The sequence below is a fragment of the Canis lupus genome, chromosome 9 (assembly GCF_048164855.1).
Source record: "Canis lupus baileyi chromosome 9, mCanLup2.hap1, whole genome shotgun sequence".
Lineage (NCBI taxonomy): Eukaryota > Metazoa > Chordata > Mammalia > Carnivora > Canidae > Canis > Canis lupus.
Window position 1 is genome coordinate 18,719,350 of NC_132846.1, and position 12,007 is coordinate 18,731,356.

The window sequence follows — 12,007 nt, forward strand, 5'->3', positions numbered from 1 at the left end:
TTTATATCCTGGTTTGAACTTTGTTATCCTTAACTTTTAAAAATACATAGCGAAGTCTATGTTTATTTAACAAACCCTAAAATTAGCATTTCTATCTGCCAAATGTTTAGACATTTTACTGTTTTGGGTTTTTTTAAATGTTTCTTTAGGGGGAAAAATCCCCAATTTCCCAGTTATCACATCCTCAACCCAAATAATTGGGCTTTATGTCAGTACAATCCATAGATGGGGAAGAAAAAAAAATCTGAATTTATTTAGTAATGCAACTTCATTATTCCATATCTAGTATTGCATACAATACTAGATTATTATTATTACATTGACCAGATAATAATACACTAAACCTAGACCAGTATTTGTTTCTCTATTTTTTTTCAAGATTTTATTTATTTATTTGAGAGAGAGGGAGAAAGCACCCAAACGGGGAGGGGGAGGAGCAGACTACCAGCTGAGCAGGGAGCCCAACACTGGGCTCAATCCCAGAACCCTGGGCAGATGCTTAACCGACTGAGCCACCCAGGCACCTGTTTCTCTATTAAAGAAAGGAAGAATGAACATAAGGAAAATGTTTTAATTTCATAAGGTAAACTATTAAAAAGCAAACAAGAGGGGATCCCTGGGTGGCACAGCGGTTTAGCGCCTGCCTTTGGCCCAGGGCTCGACCCTGGAGACCCGGGATCGAATCCCACGTCGGGCTTCCAGTGCATGGAGTCTGCCTCTCGCTCTCTCTCTTTCTGTGTGTCTATCATAAATAAATAAAAATTAAAAAAGAAAAAAAATAAAATAAAAAAATAAAAAGCAAACAAGAGAAACATCTGATACTTGACAAAATGCTCAAGATGAATATAAATCAAACACATAAAAGCACAAAAAGTATGCATGCATGGATATTGGAAAAATGGAAAATGAAAAAAATGTAAATTATAGGCATTAGAAAGCAAATAATCCTAATTTGTTGGTAGTGTTTGGAAAATAACTGATTATTTTCATTTGAAATAAAACCAAATGCAGTAAGCCACTTACTTTGTAACAGCCAGTGAAGAATGCATCTGCTTTGTCACTATATAAGTCCCAAATAGCACATCTAAGACTGATGCTTAGGTAGAACTAGGGACCTCTCTCCAATAGTACACCTTTCCAACTGTGTTCTTTGTGCTATTTTTCAAAGGAGATCTAAGATCTGATTGTTGTGCAATATCCAATGTTACCAGGTCAAAGTGTTTGGATTATATTATGAGGGCAAAGAGAATGACATAATCAGATTTGTATTTTAGTGAATTGAAGAATGGAGGAGACTGGGGAAAGCAGACAGGTTAGGAGGCTGCTGCACCAACCACATGAGACATGATGAAGGCAGAACAACAGTAAAATGGAAAACAGTAAAGAGACTAGGGAGATATTAGAAAGGCAGAAATGGTAGAAATGGTTACTAAATGGTTCTACTAAATGGTAGAAGTGGTTACTAATGTTGTGGAGAGTAAGAATCAAAAAATGCTTCTTCACTGGTTTCTGGCCTGGATTGGACAACAAGCACATTCATCACATGCAGGCCACGGGCTAGGAAATATAGAGGTAAGTTTATCAAGTGGGGAACTGGATGGAGAAAATGTCAGCTCACTTTTCGAATCAGCCCATAAAAGAATAAATGTATCTTCTTACAACAAAATAAAAATGCACAGAAATGAGGTCTAAAGCTGTTTTTAGAGATAAAGGCACTAGGGGTAGTGGATTCTACAGTAAATTTCAAATAGTTCTGGACATATCAAAGCTTCTCAATGCTGCTAACAATTTAGCAGATACACTATCTGCTCTGAATTTTATTAAAAGGGTTAAACATTTCTTTCTTCAACAATCTATTTAAATATCTAGCAATTGAGTAACAGCTAAATTAGACACAAACAGATCCCAGGTGCTTTCTTTCAAATGGTAAGTTAAAAAAGTATGATGATATATTTGTTCCTCCGTATGCCTTACTTTAGCACCTTCAGCTGTAATTGATTTAGAAAAGTAAAGGACAGTTGGGGGTAAGTACTGACTTACCACTCAAGAACAACAATGCACTCTTAAAGAGTGTAAGTTAAGGGCCCATGCAAATTAAATATGTATCATCACAGGGGCTTAACTCAATTCAAAATATGTTAATCCAAAACTCAATTTCCTTATGGCAAAAACGACTACTTTGGGGAGGATGTAAGTGCTCTAAAATTGATTGTGGTGATGATTACACAACTCTGAATATTCTAAAAACCACTGAGCTGTACACTTTAAATGGGTGAACTGTGTGGTATGTGAATTATATCCAATAAAGCTGCCATTTAAAAAAATGAACACTTTTTAATCTACTCATAGCAGATTTTATAATTGCTCAAATTTTATATGAGGCTTCTCAGGCTTTATCAGACTTCGAAACAAGCAGGAAAACACAGAAAAAGTATATTTTATTGGTATTTAGGCCTAGCACAGTTCAATTCAAATAAAATGGAACAGAGCAATTTATTTAATTGAATATAACATATAAACAATTTTTTTAAGTTTGTTTTATCATATGATTGTGTTCATGCAAGTACAATCATCAAACTGTCCTTCTAAGCATTTATCATAGCACCACCTTTTTATTTGCAGTACTCGATATAAATTTCATTGTCAAACATCTGGCTTTAGCAATGTAAACATTTGCTACAAGTAAACTTTAAAAGGTGAATGATACTAATGAATAAATCAAAATAAAACTGAGCATCACCACATGATATCATTCAACAAAATATTATATAATACTGTTTGAATAAGAACTTAATACATTTCATAAAATGGAAGCAAAAATAAAAAGCAATATGTAAACTCCCAAAATAGTGTTAAAATACTGAAGGACATAAAGTAAAATTTACCTCTGAAAAATAAGGGGAAAAAACATAACCATGCAGTAAAAAACAATTTTGGTTTAGTAGTGATGACAGTTACTTTACTGCAGACTTCCTAAAATGCACTATAACAAAATGGCTTATTTTCTATCACTCTTTTAAAAAAAAAATTATCCTGTTTAATCATGTAAGTTGGGTACTTTATGGGAATTTCACATTTTTTTGTCAGTTGTGGAACTGTTACCCCAAAAACTTTTCATCTCTAAACTATTTTTCCAAATGACCAAAACCATTAAGTTATCTTTGTGAAAATTACCTTATATAAAGCCAACTAATTCCTAAACAAATCATCATAAAAATAAATCTTCCTTAACAGAATAAGTACAGAAAAAGTATATGCATAAGTGCTTGAAAATCACAGATATATTTTAATGAACAGGCAAAAATGTTCACATTTATCATTACTGTTGACGATTTTGTTTACTTTCTGGCTAAAATCAAGTTTTCAAAAAGTCAGCAAGGACATATTCAGTGCCACTTTAGATTTTTCTACAATATACAAATGAGTTATATCTCTGTAGTACAAGGCCAACTCTATTTTTTACTCTTTAACATAATTAAGTTATAAAGGCCTCAGGTTTCTAAAACCAGTCATAATACTGTGGGAAGCAAAATAAATTTGTTCTTATTGCTCTCATATTCCAGCTTAATCTACAAATGTGAACATTTTTCGACATGTTATCTCAAACCATACTAATACAAAGCCTAGAGAGATACTTCTGTTGATTTCCACAGATAAAATGAAAAAAATGAAATTGAAATATTATTTCCTCTTAAGTGTCCTTAATATGTTTAGCTCTTCAAGCAGCACTTGACACAGCAAGTTTCTTCAAGTGATCCATAAACACTTGTAAACTAACATCATCTGTGAGAATAGGTGCTCCAGACTCCTAGAAGAAAGATGTTTGCTATGATTAAAACAGAGTAATACCTTAAAATGTATAAGCAAATGTTTAAAACAGACAAGGAATCATTGTAAGCAGAATAACACCGATATTCCTGTTGTAGAATAAAGAATCTGACTGGCCCTTGTCCCAGGTTCCTCAGAGGGAGACTCTATACCCTTGAAATTTCCTAATAGTAATGTCTTTGTTATTCATAAGCCCCTCCACTTACAACTGAATTCATGAGCTCAACTGAGATGAGATGACTCAGGATGGGGGCCAGTCATCAGAAAGATCAACATGTGATTAGAGGGCTGGATATTTCAGACAACCTGACCTCTAGGGAAGGGAAGTGAGGAAAAGGGAGGGAAAAAGGGGAGCTGGAGATTCAATAAATCAGGCCTGGTAGTAAAGAAACAAATCTTGATACCAAAGCTCAGTGGAGCTTCCTGTCTAAAAAATTTATCAATATGCTAGGAGGTAACACATCCTGATTCTATGGGGAAAGAGCACAGTCTGGAACCCTCCCAAACCTCACTCTGAGGGGGTCTCTTCGCTGGTCCTTATTTGTATTCTTTATAATAAAACTGTAATCATAAATATAGTGCTTTTCTGAGTTGTGTGTGTTCTTCTAGAGTAATCAAACTGAGAGGGGGAAGCACCACCACCACCAACTCCCCTAGCCTCTCACCCCTACAGATTGGAAGTACAGGAATCCCACTAGCAGCTGGCACCTGAAGTTGGGGGCAGGCCTGCTGTGAACTACGTCATTTAACTTGCCGAGTCTGCACTGCCCCCAAGTGGTCGGCATCAGATTTGCACTGCAGAATCCGGGCAACTACATACCCAACCTAATCTCTACAGTAGTAAAGTGTTCATTTGTCTTTTATGTATTGGTGCTTTATCACTACCAATCACAGTGATAGCATCAAGAGTACTGATCACAGTAAAGCATCAAGAGAACTAATTAATATACCCTGCTAATAATTAGTCATATTCAACTGAATTCTCATTATTTTTAGTTCTCAGTTTAGCCCTTAGAGAGAAGTTATATGTACCTATCCATATCTCCCTCTATGGATAGACATATATAACTTATGAAGAGATAAGTTACATTTATCTCCGTATCTCCACATAGATGTAGAGATAGATGTGGAGGAGGGCTAAGAATCTAGCCCTGAATCTATTGTACATTCAGTTAACAGGAATAAATCTGCCTTGGTAATATTACTGCTGCCTGTCTACTAAATAAAATTGAAATTGCACATATTTTGGGGCACCTGGGTGGCTTAGTTGATTGAGCATTTGACTCCTGGTTTCTACTCAGGTCATGGTCTTGGGGTCCTGGCATTAAGCCCCATGTTGGGGTCTGTGTTCAGTGAGAAATCTGCTTTAGAGATTCTTTCTCCCCCTCTCCCCCAATGCACCTCCTACTGCTCGTGCTCTCCTCTCTCTCAAATAAACACATAAAATCTGGGGGGTGGGGGGGAAGAATGAAAGAAATTGTACATATTTTAACAGACACGCCAGCTGGAAGGAGGTATATTTACAATTTTTTTAAAGATTTTATTTATTTATTTATTCATGAGAAACATAGAGAGAGAGGCAGAGACATAGGCAGAGGGAGAAGCAGGCTCCCCACGGAGAGCCTGATATGGGACTGGATGCAAGGACCCCAGGTTCACAACCTGAGCCAAAGGCAAACACTCAATCACTGAGCCACCCAGGTGTCCCTACAATATTTTTAAAATAAACCATGCTTATCATTTTCATTCAAGTCATTTTAATTGATCTCTGTGGGTCCTAAGTAATTATCAAGAGTTAAGGAAAATCCCTAACTTCAATTTTAATAAAAACTGTGTTGACAGAATGACTTTGGTAATCCAAACCACTAACAGTGAAATTCTATTGTAGCAAGAAAAAGGTTTCCTGAAAGATTTTATATCTTGATTTTTACATTTTTCACCTGATACTCAAGTTCTCATTTATAAGTAAATATAAAAAATCTAAACCAAGTAATTTTCAGAGATCAGCAAGTGAATAACAAATAGGAGATGGGCATTTTTAGCTCTTGCAAATTCCAGTCTGGCATAGCCACAGACATGCCATGACCTCTCCTCAATAAAGGACAATCAATTTTACTATGTGTTTTCATACATTAATCATAAAAACTTGATAATGGAGACAATAGCACTGAGAATAAGAGTTTGGAGTCTGAAGCCAGACAGCATGGACTCGATTCCTCCTCAGCCACTTGCCTGCATGACTTTGAGGAAGAGAAATTACTTAACCTCTCTGTGTCTTAGTTTCCTCATCTGTAAAATAAAGGTAACAAAAGGACCTATTTCATATGGTTGTTATGATTAAATGAGTTCAACTGTGTAAAGAAACAGAACAATACCTGACACACACAGCAGGAATACAACATGTCTGAGCTATTATTAGCTCTTTTGAAAAATCTACTCTTATAACACCAAAAATATTTTTCCTTATTGTACATTCAGTTAACAGAGAAGCAAAGGTCTCAAAACTATGACTTAGACTAATAATAATCTGGTAGCTCTTGCTTTTTTTGTTTTCTGTGAATATTCCTGATTTACACATTTTCCACTTCAATTCACCCAATCCCAGATGTATTTCACCCGGTCAAGACAAAAATATACATCAATTTTCTAATTTATATATGTAAAGATTTTATTTGAAATTATAAATACTAATGCTCAATGCAAACATCAAAAATTTGCAGCTGATTGACCTTAATTTTTCAACTGTGCCTGTTTTCTCCTTAAAATATATCCAGGATTAGGCAGAAAGATCCAAGCTATTACTTAGTATATGAAACTACAGCAGTGGGGAAGCAGTGTTGCAGTGGTGCCCTCTTCAGGCCATCTGTGGATAAAACTTATCACTGGTACTTGATTTCTGACAAAAAGAAAACTAAATTGTAAGATTGTATAATTTTTAGTAAAGTACTTGGCTACCAAGTTAACTCTCTAAACTGCAATCATTGATTTAGCTTAATGATTAAACATTTGGATTCTCCAGTCAGAGTAGCACAGGGTCAAATCCAGACCCTAACACAAGTTAGCTATGTGATCTTAGATAGGTTACTTAAGCTATTTAAGCCTAATTTCCTCTTCTGCAAAATAGAGTTAATAGTAAGTACCTCATAAGAATGTTTTAATAATTAAGTATTAGTGCATAAGAAGCTTAGCACAGGAACTAAAACAGTATAGATTCAGCTTATTAGTTATTATTATGATTATTATCTATAAAAATATTAACAATTTTTCTTACAAAAAAGCACAGGTCAAGAAAGACCTTAGGGCTCTCGTTTATGCCTCTACTTCCAGGTCATAATAAACTTCAAAGTTTATTTATTTATAAGATTTTATCTATTTATTCATGAGAGACACAAAGACAAAGACAGAGACATAGGCAGAGGGAAAAGCAGGCTTCCTCTGGGAAGCCTGATGCAGGACTCGATCTCAGGACCCCAGGATCACACCCTGAGTCAAAAGCAGATGCTCAACCACTGAGCCACCCAGGCATCCCTAAACTTCAAAGTTTAAAACAGATTTTCTTTCCTATTTAAAGTATCTTTGGGGCACGTGGGTGGCTCAGTCAGTTAGGCATCTGACTTTTGATTTCAGCTCAGGTTGTGACCTCAGTGGTCATGGAATCAAGCCCTGTATCAGGCTCCACACTCAGTGGGGAGTCTGCTTGAGATTCATTTTCCTTCTACCCCTCCCCCTGCTCAGGAACAGGCATGCTCTTTCTCTCTCTCTCAAATAAATAAATAAATCTTTAAAAATAAAATAAAATAGGGGAACCTGGGTAGCTCAGCCAGTTAAGCATTTGCCTTCAGCTCAGGTCATCATCCCAGGGTCGTAAGATCAAGCACTGTAGTGGGCACCCTGCTCAGTGAGGAGTCTGTTTCTCCTTCTCCCCCCTGCCCCTCTACCAGCTTATACACTCTCTCTCAAATAAATAAAATCTTTTATAAATAAATAAATAAATCATTAACGAGACTTATTATTTCCCCACTGAGAACAAGGAAGACTAATGACTAATATTTACTGAGTCTTACTGTGCATATCAAGTACATATTCTTAAACTTTGTTAACAAAGTCAAAGATAAGTAACACAGTTTTCAACTACCAGCCCAGAATGATGCCTTTCCATGCTTAACAGCTCAACACGTTCTTTATAAGCCTACTACTAACTACATCTCCATGTTGTAACTTATTATTTTTTTTAAGTAGATTTCACGCACAATGTGGGGCTTGAATTCACAACCCTGAGATCAAGAGTCTCATGCTCTACTGACTGAGCCAACCAGGTGCCCCCATATTGTAATTTAAATCCAGAAAAGCAAGAAGCAAGTTATTATTTCCATGAACTAAACCATACTTTTTTTTTTTAAGGTTTTTTATTTATTCATGAGACACAGAGAGAGAGAGAGAGAGAGAGTGAACATGAGCAGAGACATAGGCAGAGGGAGAAGCAGGCTCCATGCAGGGAACTTGATGTGGGACTCGATCCCGGGACTCCAGGATCATGCCCAGGGCCGAAGGCAGGGGGCTAAACCACTGAGCCACCCAGGGACCCCCAACCATACTTTTTAATGTGGAAATTCAGCCACGAAGATTTATTTTATTTAGTCTGCATTAATGTAGGCTCACAACATTTTGTTAAATAAATTATATAAATGGCAACAATCAGCTAGAGGGGAAGAACAGCTACCCTCTTTAGAAAAGGACTTCTGTATTCTTCCCACAAACCCTAGTTCACCAGAGCCCCTTGCCCACAGGTATTGCCCCTTCACTCAGAGAGTATCAGATTTTCTCGTAAGAGCTTCATTCATTTGTTACTTACCTGCCCCTAAGGGCATTTGCTAGGGGACCCCTGACAAATACTATTTTAAGGTATCCATTAACCTCTCCTTCTCCATGAGTAATCACCATTTCCATGAACTTTATTAATTGGTACTACTTTCTTATCCTCTTGCAATTTTCTTAAGTTTCTCTGAAGTTGTGAGATCCAGACTAGATCCAATACTCAGATGACTCAAGCATAATGGAAAGGCTGATTTATGGTACATTCTGTATTCCAAACTTCCACGTCATAGTAGTATACTTAGCTTTTTGTTCCACAGCAAGTGAAATGGTGAGGGTGATATTGATAATCATATGTATATGCATTATACAGGCATAAATTTTTTTCTTTCATGTGCTATATACCCCTTCCACACTTTCCAAGAGTAAGCTCCTTTCCTTGCTCTAAAAAATCTTACCTTTCAGAACTTTTAGACCATGGATTCAATTTATTTATCTATATCATAAAGTCTCTAACTCTTAAATACCTCCACAAAGCTCTCATACTCTAATCTCTGTTCTTCTGCCCAAATCTATTATACTCAATACATGCTATGTTTAAGGTACTGTGGACAGTCAAAAATTAAAATAACATAGTTATTATTCTCAAGTAATTTATAACCTAACACGAGAGATAAGAGCCATCAGAAATGGATGAAAAAAAGGAATGAAGGGGGAAAAACATATTAAACAAGTCATGCAATCATAGAAAAATTTTCATGGAGTCCATAAACTTCGAACTCAGCCTTGAGGGATGGCTTCATGTGTACAAGTGGTAATAGGGACAAGTTACAAAGATGGTAACATGCTTAATGTAGTCAAAGTAGAATAAGAAATCCAGTTGGCTAAAAAAACAGTAGCTGAAAGTGGGAAAACTTTGGATTATGCAATAAAGGACCCTCAAAAGCAATATAAAGAGTTTATTTATAATTCTATAGGGCATTATTAAAGATTTTTTTAAAAACTTATTTATTTGAGAGAGAGAGCATGTGGGCTAGGGGAGGGAAGAGGAAGAGAGCAAATCTCCAGCAGACTTTGCACAGAGCCCAATGCAGGGCTTAATCTCATGACCTGAGCCGAAACCAAGAGTCCCTTAACTGACTGAGCCACCCAGGTACCCCAAAGATTAAAGATTTCTAGCAGTGCTCTTAACTTAAAACTGCTTCAGGGAGACCACTCTGGCCACTGTCAAAATGGAAGAAAAAGGTCTGAAGCACTGACACTCTATATGAATAGTAACAAGGGCCTGACCTCAGTTAGTGACGTGGAAAGGAGGGAATGGATAGGGGAAAGTGATCAAACCATTTATGAATAATTAGGGGCAGAACGGAAAAATAAAATGCAAATGACTAAAGTTCCAAGCCTTGGGAACTGAGAAAATGGTGGGGTCCTCTGTAAAAATAGGAGAGTCAAACAGAACAAGATAGTAAAAAAGAGGTAATTTCAAGTTGGGACATGTTGCTTATGCAATGTCTACAGGAAGCTCCTCCAGTGACGTATATATAACAGGCAGTTATGGAAATTCCAGTCTACAGCTCAATGTGAAGTCAAACTAAAGGTAGAGACTTGCCAGTTAGCCTCAGATGAAAGCTGAAGCCTTATGGGTGCATGCAATCACCCGTATGCAAAAAATAAACAGTGTATGCCGGGAAATCAGGGAAAAATTTTGAGGTACCTCTAAATTTAAAGAGAAGAGGCTTTAATCCTAATACTACTTCTTCTACCCAGCCTGGACCTCACATAGAAATTACTGTACTCCCTTTAATGTGTCCATCTTTCTTATTTCCAGTGCTAATATCACCCCCAAAATCTGTCATCTTTGATGTAATGCCTGAACTACAAAGCATGGTTAAAAAACATAATGGAAGCAAGCTCTAGAAATTGTTAGTAAATAAAATGAGCGTTCCAATATGAGCGTTCTGTCCTCAACATCTTTCTCTCTCATTATCCTTCCTACCAATTTGCTTTTGCAGAAGGAAATGTCCTGCCTCCTTAGCAATGCATCAGCTGCATATCGTGCTTGTGATCACACTTTCTGCTTTTGAGGATCTTAAACATCTGTAAGCTTTTTTCAGCATCTTACAGTTGATCTACAAATAAGTTCTATGCCCTTACCCTAATAAGTATCATCCTTTTATCCTACTATTCAAAATCAGATTAAATTTGCAGAAAAACCATTTACACTTAACAATCTCCACTTCTTTACCACCCTAGTACTAACTCCTTACAATCTATCTTGTATTCAATCAATATTTAAAACTGCTTACCAAGGCCACAAATGACCTACCTCCTAGTCTTCAAATTCCACCTTTTTGTAGTCTTTACCCCCCTTCAAATGTCTACAGCATCTCATATTTTGAGATGCTCAGAACCCCCTTCCTTCTTTCTATAAAGCCCTCCTTCACCTATTATAACATGGTACAATATTCTTTTCATTTTCCTCTCACCTCTCTATTTGTAAACTACTCCTACCAATTGTACTTCCTCAAGAGTTTATCTCATCCTTCTTTTGCTTCTCTACTCTCTCCTTGGACAAGTATCCACTGTGATGACTTTAAATATCACTTGTCCATGATCAACTTTCACATCATTGCCCTGATCATCAACCCAAATTTCTAAAAGCCTGCTAGATGTTATCTGGCCATCTAGATGTTATCTCAAATTCAGTGTGCCTAAAATCAAACGTTTTCTCTCTGCCTCCCACTTGCTGGTACATGTTCTCCTAGTTATACTAGCTGAAAACCCTCCTTACCTTGTTTTCCCTCAGCTATTTATTTTTTAAAAACTCAAACCTATAGAAAAGTTGAGAAAAAAGTACAATGAACACCCACATACTCTATACGTAAATTCATTAACATTTTGCCACATTTGCTTTATGTTTCTTTATGTTTCCTTTTTTCCTTTTCTTTCTTTTGTGAATCACTTCTGTAAATTGAAGATATCATGATGTTTTACCCCCAAATGCTTTAGGACGTATCTCCCAGGGTCACGGACAATATCCTATATAACCACAACAGTAGTATCACCATCAAGAAATTTAGTAATATTATACTAGTAGCTGATAAATAGTACATATTCAAATTTCGCAAATATCCGAATTATGTTCTTTATACTTCTTTCCTCTGTAAAATCCAGAGTTCAATCAGAATTCAGATTTTGCATTTAGCTGTCTTGCCCTAGAATAACTTTTACTTTTCTGGAACATCTAATCAAATCTCATGGGTTCCACTTTTAAAATATCACTAAAATCTATTCCTTTTCACCATCTTGCCTTCATTCTCCCTCACTTGGATTACTTCAAAACATAGTTTCAACCTGCAGAATGTTC

General features: G+C 36.4%; 1 protein-coding gene across 7 annotated transcripts in view; it reads right to left on the minus strand.

Annotated features, from left to right (window-relative positions):
• The window catches only part of SEC23A (SEC23 homolog A, COPII coat complex component), an 85,598-nt gene that overhangs the window by 25,856 nt on the left and 47,735 nt on the right, over positions 1 to 12,007 (minus strand). For 2 of the 7 annotated variants that reach the window (XM_072838378.1, XM_072838377.1), the window contains exon 20: positions 2,418 to 3,808. The exons of the other annotated variants lie outside the window; for them this stretch is intronic. In XM_072838378.1, coding sequence (XP_072694479.1) covers positions 3,748 to 3,808 — 61 coding nt within the window. In that variant the 3' untranslated portion in view covers positions 2,418 to 3,747. Of the gene's footprint in view, positions 1 to 2,417; positions 3,809 to 12,007 lie in introns of those variants that run through there. 7 annotated transcript variants of the gene reach the window in all.